We start from the raw sequence: 20,249 nt of genomic DNA, 5'->3' as shown, positions 1-20,249 counted from the left end.
CTAGGGCCTGGTCTGGTTAATAGTGTCACTGGTCTGTTATCTAGGGCCTGGTCTAGTCTGGTTGCTACGGTCACTGTCTGTTATCTAGGGTCTGGTCTGGTCACTAGGGCTTGGCCTGGTTACTAGGGTGTCTGTCAGTCGCTCTTTTCCTGCTGGGCGCCAGGAGATGACGTCAGGCGCTCCGCGGAGCCGCTGCCAAGATGGTGTCGGTGACTCTTGGTGAGTTAGTGAAAAGCGGCCGGCACCGTGGGGACCCGGCCTGGGGCGGGGAGGGAGGAAGGATCCGGCTGAAGCCCGAAGGCCGCGGTGTTCAGACCTCGGCACTGAGTGGGGAAGGGCCCAGGAACGGAAGGGAGGGGGTGGGGGCTGGTGTCGACCCGCGGGTGGAGCCTTAGCTTCAGGCCCCGGGCACCTGGGGCAGGGTCAGTGAGGGAAGTGGCTTCCCCACGGCGAGATTCCCTCTCCCTCTCCCGCTCCCTCTCCCTGTAAACCCCCAGCCAGGGAGCCGGAGACTCTTGTGTTAAATATTTGGAGAGGGAGAGAATTGCAGCAAATCTAAACATTCACTGGGTTTCACTCTCAAACCAGCTGCTCCTGCCTCTTGACTGACAACCCCCCTATTTCTGGACTCTGAGTCAGAAGGCGATTCCCACTTCACCATCTTGAGAATGAAAAGTCCAGGCCAATCCTCCCCCCCGTGCAGTACCGAGGGAGTGGGTGCCGCACTGTCAGATGAGACGTTAAACCGAGGTCTTGTCTGCCCTCTCAGGTGGATGTAAAAGATCCTGTGGCACTTTGTTTCAAAGAAGAGCAGAAAGTTATTTCTGTTGTCCTGCCCAATATTTATTCCTCAACCAACATCACACCAAAAGCTCCTGATTATCTGGGCCTGCAAAGCGCAGAGGGACAACTTAAGATCAGATGTTGTCTAAATCTGTCTTTTTTTTTTACACATCTGTATTCTCTATCAGTAGGGCTCAAGTGGCAGCTTGGCTCATTTGAGTCAGAAGATCTTGGGTTCAAGCCCCACTCATGGGTTTATGCTTCGTTGCGGGAAGGAGTATTGAGGCTGTGCCGTGTTGCCGGCTTGGGATACTTTGCTACGTTTAAAGGCACTGTGTAATGCAAAATGTTACATTGCCAGTGATAGTGTCTTTTAGAAAAGAGATCATACCACTTACCTAAGCTGATTCAAAATTTTTAAACTGATATTTTTTGTTAGGCAAGGGTATTAAGGGTTAAGGGACTGGGGCAGGTAGAAAGATGGTGTTAAGATAGTAAATGACGGAATAAGCTCAAGGGGCTGAATGACCTGTATCTATGCCTCATTGGGTGTATGTAAACGATCCTGTGACAATATTTGAAAAAGAGCAAGAAGTTTTGCTGTCCTGGAGAACCAGGCCCACCAAAATTGGATTAACTGATCATTATCTTATTGCTGGTTGTGGCATTTTGCTGCAGCAGGGCATATCGAAAGTAGGTCATTGTATGTGAAACACCCAAATCATTTTTCTTTCTTGTTTAAGGTGTAGTCTCAAAGCTCTGAAATAGAACATGAAAGAATTGAACTCTTTCAGTAACTGGGGTGTAATATTTTCTTTCCTGACACAACTTTTCTGATTTTTACAAAAGTTTCACAACTTTTGCATTGATTCAAATGCCTCGGGAATGATGGTAACATTTTGATTAAGGCCTGTAATTTGAAGATCATTTCCAAATTTCAAAACTGGTGTTGACTCGTGCTGCCCTGTATCAACTTGCATAGGAATCCAGGGATATACCAAATGTGTCCCCTGTGATCTGGATGGGATTTGTGCCTTTTGTGCATGAATTTCTTTAACCTCTCTGAAAGTGTACCAAATTGCATTTGGTGAGAGATGTCTTGCTGTGAATCAGCAAGCTGTTTTTATTTCCAATGACCAGACATATTCAACAAAAGTTATGATTGGATTCACTTATTTTCCACCAGTATAGCTTGCCTGGATGGTTGTCCATTTCCTTCCATCTTACGTGTGATGATAAACATGCAGCAAATTAAATCTGTTGAAGATGTGGTATCTTCATATGGTGCACTTCTGCTGATGGCTGAAGAGACCAATCCACGAGAAGCAGGTTCTGCCACAAGTGCCACATGTGAAGTGGTTATCGGGGGTCATTGTGGGTTGGTGTTGGTGGATGTTGCCAACCTGCTATTACCATTGATCATCATCATGGTGGCACAAGCTGTCCCACAGTTGATGTCACAATTTTTCTCTGTCATCAGCTAGTGTCCCCCAGGTGTGAGAATCAATGTTTAGGGCCTTCATGTCACATTTGCAAACATCCTTGAAGCAAAACTTTAGGCGTTGTACTGGTCGTCTGGCTCTGGCTATCTCATCATGCAGAAAATCCATGGGTATGCGACCGTCTTCCCTTCTGTGAATGTAGCCAAGCTAGTGAAGTCACCTCTGCTTGATGTTGCCAACATATTTGGGAGATTTGCTTTTGAGAGGACTGCTGCATTTGTGATTTTATCCTTAGATGCCCAGAAGGCACCACAAACAGTGAAGATGAAAATTGTTGAGCTTCCTTTCATGATAGCTGTAGAAGATAAAAATAACAAATATGCTTAATAAGTCATCTTGCTTGACTTAACTGATTTTCTAACTCCTCCCGGGAGTGCTCATCCTTCTTGCTGCCTGCACGTGAAATGGTGTTTTCCCAAAGCCAAATGGCTTGTGTGTCTGCTTTATTTTCTGGCTGTTCCCACCCAGAAAGTGATCAAAACCCTTCCATTACAATTCATATACATTGGAGACAACAGCAAAGCTGGCTCATTAACATTTTTAACTAGCAACCACCATCTCTGACCTTTCACCATTTTTTACTTGTGGGAATAAATAGTATTTTGCAGCACAACGTTTTAGGTCCGAGCAGCTCAGAGGCTGTGAATTCTGCGACGAGTAATTCGCCTCCTGACTCCCCAAAGCCTGTCCACTATCTACAAGGCACAAGTCAGGAGTGTAATGGAATACTCTCGACTTGCCTGGATGAGTGCAGCTCCAACAACACTCAAGAAGTTTGTTGCTTTCTAGAACAAAGCAGCCTGCTTGATTGGCAGTCCATCCACCACCTTAAAATTCACTCCCTCCACCTTAACACACAGTGGCAATAGTGTGTACCATCTACAAGATGCACTGCAGCAACTCACCAAGGCTCCTTCGACAGCACTTCCAAACCCATGACCTCTACCGCCTAGAAGGTCAAGGGCATCAGATGCATGGAAACTCCATCACCTGCAAGTTCCCCTTCACGCCACAAACCATCCTGACTTGGAACTATATTGCCATTCTTTCTCTGTCACTGGGTCAAAATACTGGAATTCCCTTCCTAACAGCACTGTGGGTGAAGCTACACCACATGGACCACAGTGGTTCATGAAGGCGGCTAACCACCATCACCTTTTCAGGGACAGTTAGGGATGGGCAATAAATGTTGGCCTAGCCAGCGACGCCACATCCTGCAAAAGAATACATTTTAAGAATTTTTTTTAAAAAATTCTTTGAGGAAATTAAATATCTTCACCCACCATAAATCTTTGCATGTTAGTGCTCAACAGATAATGGTGTTTGAGCTGCAGTGCTGTCATTGTTATTGCTGTGACATATAAAGAAATAGCTTTTATTGCTGAAAGGAGAGACATGTTGCTGAAGCTTTTCACCTTGCGCTCATCAGGACAAATGCAAGAATACCAAATTTCAAACGATCTCAACGGCCTCTCTATAGGAGAAAAGGGTGCTGATTGGTTGGCATGTTCACTCTGATTGGGCCAAGCTGTTGGCATGGTGAAAGCAACGGCGAACTGTAGGCTCCTCTAGCTCCCGGGTAATTCAAAAAATGCGCAAATCAATTTAACAAGGAGTGATCAGCAGGTGAAATATAAATTTTGAGCCAGACTGTAACCAGCAGTCGTAGAAAGAAATTCCTCTAGTTCCTAGCACATGTTTCAAAGTGAATATGTTTACTGATTGGCAACAGACATTGGATACTTATGGAGAGATTGTTAGTCTGCTGTTACCAGTTGTCAAACTGACAACATGTGTGGACAGCAGAAGCTTAACAAGTTTTTAATTAATAAAACAATTCCACTTACCAGGTATATAAAGGGTAACCACTGAAGAGGGAAGTCATTCCACTTTAAACATAATATTTACAACTACAGAGATCTCTCTCAGAGGCAAAGTGGAGGGCAGCAGAAAGAGGGGTTGCCCTAGGTATGGTTGGATGATGGACGTCACAGGCTGCAAATGAGCTAAAGTGGATGTGTGAGGATAGTGCAAGACAGACGAGAGTGATATACCATGATGACAGATCTCCTAGAAGGAGCAGCTACAAGCAGGGAGACAGAGATAGTATTTACAAAACAGAAATGGGCCATTTGATCCAACTGGTCCATGTTGGTGTTTTTGCTTTGCACAAGCCTCCTCCCATCCCTATCTCATCTCACTCTATTAACATACCCTATTCCTTTCTTTTTTATATACTTATCTAGCTTGTCCTTATACTTATCTGTGCTATTCGCTTCCACTCCATTTGGTAGCGAGTTCTATATTCTGACCGCACTCTGAGTAAAAGATTTCTTCTGAATTCCCTATTGAATTTATTAATGACTGTCTTATATTTATGGCCATTAGTTTTGTACTCTGCTACAAGTGGAAACGTCTTTGATCGAAGTCCTTCATGATTTTAAAGGTTCCCATCAGGCCACGTTTCAGCCTTCTCTTTTCTAGAGAAAAGCTTCATGTTCAGCCTTTCCTGATTTTGCAACTGCTCTGTTTCTATAATGTTAGTTCTGTGTAAGTCTTAAGTTTTTAAAGAAATTCAATCACACCATGTGGAATTTGCTGGCAAGCCAGCCTTTATTGCCCCTGCCTAACCATCCTTGAGAAGGTGGTTGTGAGGCCCCAACTTTAAACCTCTGCTGTCTGTGCAGTGAGGGTACTCCCACAGCGCTGTTGCCAGCATTTTGACCCAGCAGCGCTGAAGGAATGTCAGTATATATCCCAAACCAGCATGGTGTGTGACATGGAACTGATGGTGTTACCATACGCCTGCTTTTTTTTTGTAAAAATATACTTTATTCATAAAATATCTTCAATCACATTCCAAACCATTTCAAAAACAACATTACAAGGGTACAATCCAGGTTAAACTTTTACAAAATGTATCACCAGGTGCATCAGTACAAACAATATTACAATCATTTACAGCCTTTCATTTTGATCTGTACAGCCCGAGGGGCTCTAAACAGTTCCCAGTCTCTCGGTGCGCTGTGGTAGAAAGGTCTTAGACAGCGACCCTTCCCCATTGCGCCTTTGCGGCAGCTGCCCCAAGCTTTAGTGCGTCCCTCAGCACGTAGTCCTGGACTTTGGATTGTGCCAGTCCGCAACAATCGGTCGGGGACAACTCTTTGTGCTGGAAGACCAACAAGTTTCGGGCGGACCAAAGCGCCTCTTTCACCGAGTTGATGATCCTCCAGCTGCAGTTGATGTTTGTCTCGGTGTGTGTCCCTGGGAACAGCTCGTAGAGCACAGAGTCCTGTGTCACAGAACTGCTCGGGATGAACCTCGACAACAACCACTGCATCTCTCTCCAGACTTTCTTTGCAAAGGCACAATCCACAAGGAGGTGAACAACGGTCTCTTCCCCACCACAGCCACCTCGAGGGCAACGTGCGGAGGGGGTGAGCCTCCTGGCGTGTAGGAAGGATCTGACGGGGAGGGCCTTTCTCACCACCAGCCAAGCTACGTCTTGGTGCTTGTTGGAAAGTTCTGGCGATGAGGCATTCTGCCAAATGACTTTGACAGTCTGCTCGGGGAACCATCCCACAGGGTCCACCCTCTCCTTTTCCCTCAGGGCCTCTAGGACGTTACGTGCTGACCACTGCCTGATGGACTTGTGGTCAAAGGTGTTTTTCTGCATAAATTTTTCCACCAGGGACAGGTGGTACGGCACGGTCCAACTACTTGGAGCGTTCCGCGGCAGCGTGGCCAGACCCATCCTTCGCAACACCGGGGACAGGTAGAACCTCAGCACGTAGTGACACTTGGTGTTTGCGTACTGAGGGTCTACGCACCGCTTGATGCAGCCGCACACAAAGGTGGCCATCAGTATGAGGGCGATGTTGGGCACGTTTTTTCCCCCTTTATCTAGAGGCTTGTACATCGCGTCCCTGCGGACACGATCCATTTTCGACCTCCAGATAAAGCGGAAGATGGCTCGAGTGATCGCCATCGCGCAGGAGTGTGGAATGGGCCAGACCTGCGCCACGTACAGCAACAGCGAGAGTACCTCACACCTGATGACCAGGTTCTTACCCGCAATGGAGAGGGAGCGTCGCTCCCACATGCCCAGTTTCCTTTTCACCATAGCCACTCGCTCCTTCCAGTTTCTAACGCATGCCCCGGTCCCTCCGAACCATATCCCCAGCACCTTCAGGCCGTCAGCCCTGACAGTGAAGGGGACAAAGGATCGGTTACCATACGCCTGCTGCCCTTGTCCTTGGCAGTAAAGGACATAGGGCTGTTGAATAAGCCTTGGCAAGTTGCTGCAGTGCATCTTGTCGATGGTACACATTGTAGTGATGGTAGGAGTGAATGTTTAAGGTGATGGACAGTTTAAAAAAAATAAAATTTTTAAAAACCCACTGATTTGCAATGATGTGTTGATGATGTTTGAAAGAAAAATCAACCTCGAGCTTGCAAGCTGATCTGTTTTGTAGTCTGCTCTCACAGTTATGCGAATGGTGCTATTTTGGTCACACCACTTGTTTCTGAGCCCCAGTTGTCCCTTTGACCTTCAGTTACTAAATGTCGGAGATCGAGCTGTTGATTACGTCACAGCAGAATTGCAACTGTTGCTGAAATTGAAAAACCATCTTCTCAAAATCACATGGAAAATCGGGTCAGATCTTAAAAGGTTGTGTGCAGCATAGGCTTCCCTTTTAATATTTCCTGAGGCCCTGCTGCATAACTAAGATTCGCCTGCTAAATAATTGTTTTTTATGAAGAAATGTTGGACAGGCTTGGCTTGTATCGACTGGAGCTTAGAAGAGTAAGAGGCGACTCGATTGAAACATATAAGACCCTAGAGATCTTGACAGGTTGGATGAGGAAAGGATGATTCCTCTTGTGATAGAATCTAGAACTAAGGGGGTCATTGTTTAAAAATAAGGGGTCATCTATTTAATACAGAGATGAGAATTTTTTTCTTTGAGGGTAGTGACCCTTTGGAACTCTCTTCCTCAAAAGATGGAGGAAGCAGAGTCTTTGAATATTTTTAAGGCAGAGCCAGATAGATTCTTGGTAAGCCAGGGGGTGAAAGACTATTTGGGGTAGGTGGGAATGTGGTGTTGAAGTTAGAATCATAATGGCAGTGCAGGCTCAAGGGGCCACGTGGCCTACCCTTGCTCCTAATTCGTGTTTGTATGTACGTTCATACGCTAAAACAGATCTACTTTTGGTTCACTATTGTAACTATTTTCCATGGTTTTTTGTTGCTAATTGCTGTGCGACATACACGTTTACAGTGTATTAATGCACATTGCACCCTAAATTGCATGGATTGCTCAGACATGCACTGGCCATGTCTTCCTCAGCTCAGCAAGGAGGGCAGTTAAACAAAAAACACTAATTTCCTTTGGGAGTCCAGGCTATTTAACTGGCCGAGACCCCTCTTGTGGGACGAGCTTTCACCCACCTCATGGCTGGCACACCTCAATCATGTAGTGCTTGAACTTCCAGAAATACGCTGAGCCCTGACTGAACTATTAGAACAGGAATTCTTGCTTGACAGAGCTCCCCACCCTGATTCTAAATCTGCAATGATATTTGCTTTGTAGGGATAGATAAAGGTTCCACCCCTTACTGTCAAATGCTGCCTTTCAAGAGTCTGAGTGAACTGACAATGGGGATCAGCTTCATCACCTATCTCTGTGCCTGTTTGAGGTTTGCAAGTCTCTCTCTTGTCTCAGTGCCTGAAACTGAATACTCAGGCCTGACCAATGCTGTGCAGCTTCAGATTTAAATGCTGGCTTGCTTTGTTTATTGTCACTCTGATGACTGGACATGGTCAGTGCTGAGTCCACTATCATTCCCAGATCTCCCTTCAGCCCCTGCCCTAGCTCGTTCATTTTTTATCAGCTACATGTCCTGTTATTTTCTTCCAATGTATAAGGCCATGTATCCACCTCTATTCAATTTCACCAGCCAGAGTTCTGCCCACCTGTAAAATTTGTCAGGCTGCACTATAAATCTACAGATGCTTTATCAGATCTCATTCGCCCTCCTTGTTTAGTATTATCTGTGAACCTGAATGTACTTGGTTTGTATGACTTAGTTATTCATCATCTTTACTAAGGGAGCCTCAGACTCTTAAAATCACTGGTTACAGCAACTTGCATTTATATAGCACCTTTAACGTAACAAAATGGCTCAAGCTGCTTCATGGGAGCATTAAAAGACAAACTTTAGCCCAAGTTAATCTCTCTTTATACAGTTCAAAGTGCCTTCATGTTAAGTCTAAAAATTGGAGGCAGTACAGTGAAGGCTCACAAGATTGCCCCTGGGATTTGAGGGTTAGCCTCTGATGAGAGGATGAGTAAATTGGGCTTATATTCTCCAGAGTTTAGAAGACTGAGAAGTGATCTCATTGAAACATACCAGATTCTGAAGGGACTTGATAGGGCAGACGCTGCGAGATTGTTTCCGCTAGCCAGGGAATCTAAAACACGGGCACAGTCTCGGGATAAGGAGCAATTTGTTTAGCACTCGGGTGAGGAGAAAACTCTTTACTCAAAGGTCTGTGAATCTTTGGAATTCTCTGCCCTCAGAGGGTTGTGAAAGCTCCATCGTTGACTATATTTATGGCTGGGATGGATGGATTTCTGGCCTTTCACTGAATCAAGGGAGATGGGGAGCGGGCGGGAAAGTGGAGTTCAAGCTCCAGATCAGCCACAATTATATTGAAGATGGAGTAGACTCGACAGGCTGTATGGTTTACTCCTCCTCTCTTGTGTTTCTACATTGCATGTTTCTCTGATTCCCCTGGAAGCACTGCGCCATGATTTAGTGATAAAACAATTCGGTGATCAGTCCACCTGATGTGGAATATGTGCTGAAACATTACAAAATAATTTGGTGCCTAAATGGTCAGAATACAGTTTGATTTTAGGTATTTCTCCCCACACGGCCAAAAGAACTCGCTCTGCAGTATCAGCCAGTTTGACAATTGCCAGTTAAACCTGGCCTAGTTATGTTCAGGATTGCTGTCCTCCCTTTTAAGACTAAAAGCTTTTTCTGCTCTGCAGCTACGTCGGAGTGGATCCAGTTTTTTAAAGATGCTGGGATTCCGGCAGGACCAGCTGTCAACTATGCTGTTAGCTTCGTGGACAACAGGTAGGTTTCCTAACCCTTGTTAAATTAGCCAAAAAGAACTTGAGGCTATCATGGAAAGTTTTCTCCATTCTACTCTAAGCTTCAGGGATTTAAATTTAGTGATTTTGATTTTATTTGTGGCTCTGTCAAACTGCCCCCATGCAATTCAGATATAAGAATTTGCTGGGGGGATATATGAGAGGCTGGGGGGGATGTATGAGTGGCCAACCTTTTGCCTCTCTTTCGAAAGCTGCTGAAACCCACTTGCCCCTCATGCATCCACCTCGGCTCATTAGGGCTGCTGGTGTTTTAAATTCACTGTGGATGAATGCAGTCAGAGGGCAAGCGTAGCTTCAATCCATACAGGATAGTAACGTTAAAAAAACACTGGCTGGGCTGTGAGAGGGGGTCAGCCAGAGCAAAATGGCAGCTCCCATGCCTAATACTGCCAGGGGACAGCATTGATGTTTTACTACAGAGGCAGGAAGGAAAAGCACCTTGCAAAGTATTATTCTGTGCTTCCTGAAATTTAAAGTATGTTTGTGAGAAACCCAGATTAAAATCTAGTGCAGTCCATTGACGCACCAGCCTTTTTAAATTGCAAATATGCGACATCTGGGAAAAACTGCGCCTACAAATTTCCAGTGCTCGCTATGTGGTGATGTTCAGACGCAGGGTATGGATGAAAAATTTAGGAGCTACAGATAATTGCTTTCACCTCACAAGCATCAGTTCCCATAATTGCCTCCTTCATAAAGCTAAATTTAGCTTACACTTAAAAAATGTGTTGCTGCTGGCAGATGATCTAATAGTATTCCTGCTGTGAGCTTCTGCCAGTGATTCTTTGCTAAAGAGCCCTAAAGGCAAGCATAGCTATTGTCAAAGATTTCTACGTTTGAGCCCTGGCTGTTATTTCGGTAATGTAATTCAGAGAGTGATGTGAGCAAATAATTTATTTTGGTGATGAATCAGGGTGGGAACCTGCGTGTGGTATGGCCACGACTCTGTATCCTACTTCTCTGCAGTGCAAAATCTCACTGAGCTTTCCTGCAGTGTCACTTGTGTTCCCATTCGAGAGAAGCAGGTGCCCATTGCTCATTATAATTAGATATGGAAAACAAAGATCAGGTGCTTCAAATATGGCTGTGAAATTCCTTTGTCCCTTCACTAACAAGATGATGACAGAAAGAAGGCTGCTTGCATCATCGATTTCCCCCCACTGTGATTCCCCCCTGTATATGATCCAGGGACCCAATCAATATGGAACCTTGAGGCTCTGCCGAGTTAATTGCTAAGCCATAATGGCAAGAAGGGCCTAGGTTTTATTCCCTGTTTGTACTGAACAAGCAACTCTGAGCTAGGGATGTGGTTTGAGTGCTACAAAGGTCTAAAAGCTATTCAATTAATAGCAGTGATAGGAGCAGGAGGAGCCCGTTTAGCCCCTCGAGCCTTATCTGACCGTCATTCAATGAGATCATGGCTGATATGCAGCCTAACTTCATATACCCTTGCCTTTGCCCCATACCCCTTAATACCTTTGGTTATTAAAAGTCTATCGATCTCTGCTTTAAAATTAACAATCAATTTAGAATTAATTGCTGTTTGTGGAAGACAGCTCCAAACCTCTCCCACCCTTTTGTGTGTAGAAATGTTTCCCAATTTCATTATCGAAAGGTTTGGTTGTAATTTTTAGGTTATGCCCTGGACTTCCCAACCAGGGAATGTAGTTTCTCTCTAGCTGTTCTCAATATCTCGAAAACTTGAATATTGCTGAAAAAAAGACATGTCAAAGCCTTTCATCCTGCACTCTCCAGGACTCTTCGCAAGAATACTACTATAGGGGGAAGTCAACAATTTATACTGTATGTGAAGAGAGTGCTGAATGGTTGGCAAGTGGACTTTGATTGGTTGAGGTGTTGTCATGGTGAATACACCAGTGGTGGCGACTGACAGTTAAATGCCAAGCATTGTTTGAAATTTAAACCAGGCAGCTTGACCCTGATTGGTCAAGGCATTGCCATGAGGAATGATGGCGTAGTGGTATTGTTGCTGGGCTAGTAATCCAGAGACCCAGGGTAATGCTCTGGGGACCCGGGTTCGAATCCCACGATGGCAGATGGTGGAATTTGAATTCAATAAAAAATCTGGAATTAAAAGTCCAATGATGGCCATGAATCCATTGTCGATTGTTGTAAAAACCCATCTGGTTCACTAATGTCCTTTAGGAAACCTGTCGTCCTTTCCTGGTCTGCCTACATGTGACTCCAGACCCACAGCAATGTGGTTGACTCTTAAATGCCCTCTGAATTGGCCTAACTAGCCACTCAGTAGTAACAAACCGCTACAAAGACACAAAAAAGGAATGAAACCGGACGGACCACCCGGCGTCGACCTAGGCACCGGAAACGACAACAGTAATCGCAGCCCTGTCAACCCTGCAAAGTCCTCCTTACTAACATCTGGGGGCTAGTGCCAAAATTGGAAGAGCTGTCTCACAGACTAGTCAAGCAACAGCCTGACATAGTCATCCTCATGGAATCATACCTTACAGATAATGTCCCAGACACCACCATCACCATCCCTGGATATGTCCTGTCCCACCGGCAGGACAGACCCAGCAGAGGTGGCGGCACAGTGGTATATAGTCGGGTGGGAGTTGCCCTGGGAGTCCTCAACATCGACCCCAGACCCCATGAAGTCTCATGGCATCAGGTCAAATATGGGCAAGGAAACCGCCTGCTGATTACCACCTATCGCCCTCCCTCAGCTGATGAATCAGTGCTCCTCCTCAGAACACCACTTGGAGGAAGCACTGAGGGTGGCAAGGGCACGAAGGCACCCTGGGGTACTTCAATGTTCATCACCAAGAGTGGCTCGGTAGCACCACTACTGACTGAGCTGGCTGAGTCCTAAATAACATAGCTGCTAGACTGGGTCTGCAGCAGGTGGTGAGGGAACCAACAAGAGGGAAAATCCTACTTGACCTCATCCTCACCAAACTGCCTGCTGCAGATGCATCTGTCCATGACAGTATCGGTAGGAGTGACCTCCGCACAGTCATTGTGGAGACAAAGTCCCGCCTTCACATTGAGGATACCCTCCATCATGTTGTGTGGCACTACCACCGTGCTACATGGGATAGATTTTGAATAGATCTAGCAACTCAAGACTGGGCATCCATGAGGCCCTGTGGGCCATCAGCAGCAGCAGAATTGTACTCGAGCACAATCTGTAACCTCATGGCCTGGCATATCCCCCACTCTACCATTACCATCAAGGCAGGGGATCAACCCTGGTTCAATGAAGAGTGCAGGAGGGCATGCCAGGAGCAGCACCAGGCATTCCTAAAAATGAGGTGCCAACATGGTGAAGCTATAACACAGGACTACTTGCGTGTCAAACAGCATAAGCAGCAAGTGATAGACAGAGCTAAGCGATCCCACAACCAACGGATCATATCTAAGCTCTGCAGTCCTGCCACATCCAGCCATGAATGGTGGTGGACAATTAAACAACTCACTGGAGGAGGTGGTTCCACGAATATCCCCATCCTCAATGATGGAGGAGCCCAGCACATCGGTGCAAAAGATAAGGCTGAAGCATTCGTTACAATCTTCAGCTAGAAGTGCCGAGTGGATGATCCATCTCGGCCTCCTCCGGAGGTCCCCAGCATCGCAGATGCCAGCAGCCAATTCGATTCACTATCAAGAAAAGGCTGAAGGCCCTGACAATATTCCGGCAATAGTACTGAAGACTTGTGCTCCAGAACTTGCCGTGCCCCTAGCCAAGCTGTTCCAGTACAGCTGCAACACTGGCATCTACCCGGCTATGTGGAAAATTGCCCAGGTATGCCTTGTGCACAAAAAGCAGGACAAATCCAACCCGGCCGATTACCGCCCCATCAGTCTACTGTCGATCATCAGTAAAGTAATGGAAGGGGTCATCAACAGTGCTATCAAGTGGCACTTGCTTAGCAATAACCTGCTCACTGAAGCCTAGTTTGGGTTCCACCAGGGCCATTCAGCTCCTGACCTCATTACAGCCTTGGTTCAAACAAGGACAAAAGAGCTGAACTCCTGATGTGAGGTGGGAGTGACTGCCCTTGACATCAAGGCAGCATTTGACCGAGTGTGGCATCAAGGAGCCCTAGCAAAACCGGAGTCAATGGGAATCAGGGGAAAACTCTCCTGGTTTGAGTCATACCTAGCACAAAGGAAGATGGTTGTGGTTGTTGGAGGTCAGTCATCTCAGCTCCAGGACATCACTGCAGGAGTTCCTCAGGGTAGTGTCCTCGGCCCAACCATCTTCAGCTGCTTCATGAATGACCTTCCTTCCATCATAAGGTCAGAAGTGGGGATGCTTGCTGATGATTGCACCATCCGCGACTCTTCAGATACTGAAGCAGTCCATGTCCAAATGCAGCAAGACCTGAACAATATCCAGGCTTGGGCTGACAAGTGACAAATAACATTCGCGCCACACAAGTGTCAGGCAGTGACCAGCTCCAACAAGAGAGAATCCAGCCATCGCCCCTTGATGTTCAATGCCATTACTATCGCTAAATCCCCCACTATCAACACCCTGGGGGTCACCATTGACCAGAAACTGAACCGGACTAGCCATATAAATACTGTGGCTACAAGAGCAGGTCAGAGGCTAGGAGTCGTGCAACAAGTAACTCACCCCCTGACTTCTCAAAGCCTGTCCACCATCTACAAGGCACAAGTTAGGAGTGTGATGGAATACTCTCCACTTGCCTGGATGAGTGCAGCTCCTACAACACTGATGAAGCTCGACACCGTCCGGGACAAAGCAGCCCGTTTGATTGGCATCTCATCCACAGACATTCACTCCCTTCACTACCAAAGCACAGTAGCAGCAGTGAGTACCATCTACAAGATGCACTGCAGGAATTCGCCAAGGCTCCTTAGACAGCACCTTCCAAACCCATGACCACTACCACCTAGAAGGACAAGGGCAGCAGATAAATGGGAACACCACCACCTGGAAGTTCATCTCCAAGTCACTCACCATCCTGACTTGGAAATATATCGCCGTTCCTTCACTGTCGCTGGGTCAAAATCCTGGTACTCCCTTCCTGACACCACATGGACTGCAGCAGTTCAAGAAAGCAGCTCACCACCACCTTCTCAAGGGCAATTTAGGGATGGGCAATAAATGCTGGCCCAGCCAGTGAAGCCCACATCCCGTTAATGAATAAAGAAAAAAATAATTGCAGCAGGCCAAAGGTGGTAACGTGAGCATGAGAGCAAGACGGAGAATTGAAATAGCCAGCGACAGGAAGGTGGGGGGTCATGCTTGTGGATTGAGCGAAGGTGTTCCACAAAGCAGACACCCAGTTGCAATTAGTAGAGGAGACCACATTGTGTGCAGCAAATACAGTGGACTAAATTGAATGAGGTGCAAGTGAATCGCTGCTTCACCTAAAAGGAGTGTTTGGGGCCTTAGATGGTGAGGAGGAGAAGGTAAAGGGGCAGATGTTACACCTGCGATTCCATGGGAAGGTGCTGTGGAAAGGGGCTGATGGAGGAGTGGATCAGGGTGTCACAGAAGGAACGGCCCCTACGGAATGCTGGCAGGGGATGTGAGGGGAAGATGTGTTTGGTGGTGGCGTCATGCTGGAACTTGCGGAAGATGATCCTTTGAATGCGAAGGCTAGTGGGGTGAAAAATGAGGACAATGAGAACCCTATCATGGTTCTGCAGGGGGGGGTGCGGGAATGAGGGCAGAGGCGTTGTTCTGCTATTAACCTATTCTGATATCTTATCTTTATGCCACTATTAGCACCTTCTTTAGTCTTTAACACTACCATTAACATCCTCTTTGTCGTGTCCATGACATTTTTGTCAAATCTCTCCTGAGCTCTCACCTATCCCTGACCTTCTATTTTGCTCCACCTGCCCCCACCCTACCCTCTTCAACAGTATAAAACCCAATACATTTCTACCTCTCTTCAGCTCTGAAGAAGATTCATACAGACTTGAAATGTTAACTCTGTTTCTCTGTCCACAGAGGCTGTAAGACCTGCTGAGCTTTTTCAGCAATTTGTGCTTTTATTCCATTCTGCAACATCCTCTCTGCAAAGACATTTTTTCCTGATCTGTTCTCATTCGCTTGTAGCATTCTAATGGTGCCTGTGACTTAAGTAACAGATGGCTTCATGGATTTAATTACCAGGGGTGTCCTGTGATATAAAGAACTGTCTTGTTCAATGATGAAGACATTGAACTAATTGGTTAGCAAACTAAGTTGTACAAGAAAGCAATTTCTGCCTCTCACTAGGGCAGAGTTACATAACACAATCTATCTTTAAATGCATCAAGTATTGTTTGATTTGATCAGAAATGATTTTAGCAGCTTTCTCTGTTAATTGGAAAGTTGTATGATAAACTGCTTCGTCTCGTCAGAGAGCTCGTTCATCCGAGATCCAAGAGTTTGATTACCAGTGGTCTGAAGACAAAAGCAGAGATCTTTTGAAAACTGCTTGTACAAATAGGCAGAGCAGTTCTCACAAACAAAGCCTCAAGCTGGTAGTCAAAAGCAGGATGAATTCACAATACGTTTACAACACTTTTGCTTATAGAATTGACGGACGGCTGCCCTTGCTAAGGGTAGTTAGCTCATTATGGATATTATATGAAAATAAGAAATAGGAGCAGGGGGAGGCCACGCAGTCCCTTGAGCCTTTCCCACTATTCAGTAAGGTCATGGCTGATCTTCTCCCTCAATCCCACTTTCACTCCCCATATGCATTGTTTCCTTTACTGTCCGAAATACCTATTGATCTCAACCTTGAGTATACTCTATGACTGAGCACCCACAGCAGTCTGGGGAGACAATTGCAAAGATTCACCACCTTCCGAATGAAGAAATTTCTCCTCATCTTAGTCCTAAATGGCTGTCCTCTTATCCTGTGACTATGACCCAATGTACTACACTCTCCAACCAGAGTAAACAGCCTCTCAGCATGTTCCCTGTCAAGCCCTTTTGAGAATGTTACATATTTCAACGTGATCATTTCTCATTCTTCTAAATGCCAGCGATTATAGGCCCATTTTACTCAATCTCTCCTCCTAGGCAGCCCTCTTATCCCAGAAAGCTATCTAGTGAACCTTTGTTACATCCTCTCTAAGATAAGTACTGTTATCTCTTTTCTTAGGTAAGGAGACCAAATGATCAGGAGTCATGTTGTTTATAAAGGCAGAGTACAGAAAGAGGTATCGCTTCCAGTTCACAGGTATAATGCTCCACGGCTGTGAGAGAAAAGATGGTAATAAAATCCCAATTTTGTAACAACCATTTCATGATTTTTCAATATAAGGTCAACAATTGGTGCTGGATTTGGGGATTTTTGTATGAAGACCAATATGCACTAGGAACTTAATTGGGGATACCCAGGCTTATCTCCTGTAGGACCTTTGCAGCCCATATGCGAACAAGGCTGAATTTGACACACATCCCAGAGGTGGAAAACCTATGCTTAACGTACTACACCACCCATTTCCTGACACTCTGCAAGACACTGGTGCTGCTATTTCACATTAAACTTTTTTGTTCTCACAGGATACAGAAGAATATGCTCATGGACCTCACCAAAGATATCATGAATGAACTGGGTATCTCAGTTGTTGGAGATATTATTGCCATTCTCAAACATGCCAAAGTGGTGTACAAGCAGGTGAGGACTGGTAAAGTTACTCCCTTAACTAAACAGTGTACCTGGGCCTCTTGTTTCAGTATTTGTGTCAAGGGTGATATAAAACAATTTAATATGACTGTTTAACATGTGACTCAAATCTCCATATTTTTCCCTTTCACTAACCAATAGCTTGAGGTGTATTTTAATTTAATGTTACATTAAATCTCTGACTGCATTACCCTGCTAATTGTCACAAATGATACAAAATGTTAGCATATTAAATATATACATGAAATAATGAAGCTGCATAACATTTCTATGTTCCTGACAATAGCTCAGCACTCAACATTTAGTATTTCAATTTCTGCTCTCTCTTAGCTCTGTCATTTGCCATTCACCTTGCATTAGGCAGTAAGAAAAAATGATGTTTTGAACTAACTCCCTTTGGTGCAGCATTAATCTATACATAGCTTTGTGCTGAAGTATATATTCCAAATTACTTAGTTGGCAGGTTTCACTGCTGCTGTATCAGTCTCTGAACCGAGGGGATGGATGTGGTTCAATAAGGAAATTAATATGGAAGAATCCTCTAAGTGTGAGCACTAGGTAGTAAAATCAATGCATAAGACCATTGTTGATATGGGATTGTGTCTTTAAAGGAAGCAGAAACAGGACAATTTGTACCAACCAGGTTTCCTTTCCTAGTAGAATAGCACCTGGAAAAACTGGGTAGATGGATGACTTAGTTCAAATGTGCAATATTGCAGATGCTGGGAGTCTGAAATAAAAACAGAAAATGCTGGAAATGCCCAACAGGTCAGGCAGCATCTGTGGAGAGAGAAACAAAGTTAATGTTTCAGGTCAATGACCTTTTATCAGAAGTGGAAAAAGTTGGAAATGTCATAGGTTTTAAGCAAGTGAAAGGCTGGTGGGGAGGAGTGAGGCATGTGGAGAGGAGGGTGGCAAAAGCACAAAGGGGAAGATCTGTGATAGGTTGGAAGACAGGGGAGATTAAATGACAAAAGGAGTGGCGGAGTGAGGCCAAAGGGAGTGGTAATGGGAATTGCAAAGAACCAAGATGTGTCCAGAGGAGATGTGTTATAATTTGCTGCTCATTCATTCATTAAAGGAGAAATCTGGAACCAGTCTTTCTTTAACATTGGTTTATTCGCAACACCCAGAGAACACAGGCACAGACTTCCTTCCCCCTCCATCCTCCAAGGTGGAAACCAATTCTTAAATATACATCAAAACAATGCCCTAACCTTTTTCTCAAGTAGCAACAGCTGCTCCCACTTACAACCAGAGCATTCACTTCAGTGCGACAGGACTGCAACAAGCATTAACATTGTGAATGGCAGAATGATGAACAACTGTTGTCCGAAAGCAAAAACGAGAGTAAAACCAAAACCTGCTCAGAAAAAGGAAACAAAACAGGGCCAGAGATTCCAATCTGCTATTATTGACTCAGTGTTGAATATGGAAGGCTGTAAAGTGCCTAATCGAAAGATGAGGTGATATTCCTCGAGCTTACATTGGGCTTCATTGGAACACAGCAGGATGCCAAAGACTGAGAGGTCAGCGTGAGAGAAAGGTGGAGAATTAAAATGGGAGGCCACCCGAAGCTTGGGGCCGCGCTTGTGAACTGAATAGAGGCATTCTGCAAAGCGGTTAAACCAATCTGCATTTGGTCTTTCCAAGGTGGAGTAGATAGCATTGTGAGCAGTGAATACAGTATGCCAAATTACCGCTTCACCTGGAAAGAAGTGTCTAGGGCTTTGAGCAGTGAGGAGAGAGGAGGTAGAGCAAGTGTTGTATCTCTGCACTTGTGTGGAAAGGTACAGTGGGAAGGGAAGGAGGTGTTGAGGGTGATTGCGGAGTGAGCCATCGTGTGCAGAGGGAACGGTACATTCGGAATGCTGAGAGGGGAGATCAGGGTAAGACGTGTTTGGTGGTGTCATCACGCTGGAGGTGGTGGAAATGGTGAAGGGTGGTCTGAATGTGAAGGCTGGTGGGGTGGACGCTGAGGACAAGGGAAACCCTCTCACAGTCCTAGGAAGGAGGGGATGTGTTGAGAGCAGAATTGTGGGAAATGGACCAGGCATGGTCGAGGGCCCTGACAAAATATTTATTATGTGAGTTGTCTGATAAATGAAAGTATCCAATTTGTACCTGATTGAGGCCATGGGCATAAATGGAAAGAGCAACTTAAAACATTTAACAAATACATTCAACGTTAAAACATTGAATTAAAATTCTGTATACTTAGATGATGGCAAAGTTACAACAGTTATCAACATCGGTGAGTAAAGCAGGATTTTTAAAAAATGTTCTTAAAAACTGCAAAATTTATACAGGACCAAATTTTCACATGAGGCAACTCAGTTTATCCAAGATCTGGGGGTGAAATGGGTCAAGTCCTGTAGGTTTACAAGGGCCATTTCAGACATTTTAATTCCTGACCTCTGACATAAGAACATAGGAAGTAGGAGCAGGAATAAGCCAATCGGTTCCTCGAGCCAGCAAGGTGACCATTAGGACAGAGGTTTGGAACTGAAAGGCAAAAAGCAAAATTAATCCCAAACAAATCTAGCCCATTTTAAGGTGCATCAGGAACCATGTATGCTCCCTCATCTGTTAGCCCTATGTGCTTTTTAGATGAACACTATTTAATTCTGCTTTAAATTTTTCTATAAATTCCATTCACCCTGCAGTGCCACTTAATGACGCAGAATGCGTGGTAAGGCATTAACTTTGTGATTTGTGTACAAGGATATCCAAATCCTTCCAAATACTCAGATTTACTAGTGTCACTCCTTTTTAAAAAAAAAATTCTGCTTTTCTATTCTTCCTACCAAACTGGATAACCTCACATTCCCCCACAAATTGGCATAAACAGGATTAGGAGCCAAGGGTAATAATGAAAACAGAAAGTGCTCAGCAACCTTGCTGGCTTGAGGAACTCAGTAGGTCTAGCAGCATCTGTGGAAAGAGAAACAGTTAACGTTTTGAGTCCAATATGATTTCTTCAGAACTGAGGGTTCAAGGGATTGGGGAGTAATGTATTAGTTTGGAATGAAGACTGGTTAACAGACAGAAAACAGCAAGTAGGAATAAATGGGATATTTTCAGATGGCAGGGTGTAACTAGTGGAATGCAGCAATGATCGACGCTTT

The 20,249-nt window shown here is 45.1% G+C and overlaps 1 protein-coding gene across 4 annotated transcripts in view; it reads left to right on the top strand.

Moving 5' to 3' along the window:
• Positions 1–157: 157 nt before the first annotated feature.
• c32h19orf47 (chromosome 32 C19orf47 homolog) overlaps positions 158–20,249 on the top strand; it is a 40,411-nt gene continuing 20,319 nt past the window's right edge. For all 4 annotated transcript variants that reach the window (XM_078533186.1, XM_078533185.1, XM_078533184.1 and 1 more), the window contains exons 1-3: positions 158–219; positions 9,347–9,434; positions 16,998–17,112. In XM_078533186.1, coding sequence (XP_078389312.1) covers positions 201–219; positions 9,347–9,434; positions 16,998–17,112 — 222 coding nt within the window. In that variant the 5' untranslated portion in view covers positions 158–200. The remainder of the gene's footprint in view (positions 220–9,346; positions 9,435–16,997; positions 17,113–20,249) is intronic.

Source organism: Cetorhinus maximus, chromosome 32, assembly GCF_964194155.1.
Source record: "Cetorhinus maximus chromosome 32, sCetMax3.hap1.1, whole genome shotgun sequence".
Taxonomy (NCBI): Eukaryota; Metazoa; Chordata; class Chondrichthyes; order Lamniformes; family Cetorhinidae; genus Cetorhinus; species Cetorhinus maximus.
Note: the sequence above shows the minus strand (reverse complement) of the source record. Positions and strands in the feature narration are given on the sequence as shown.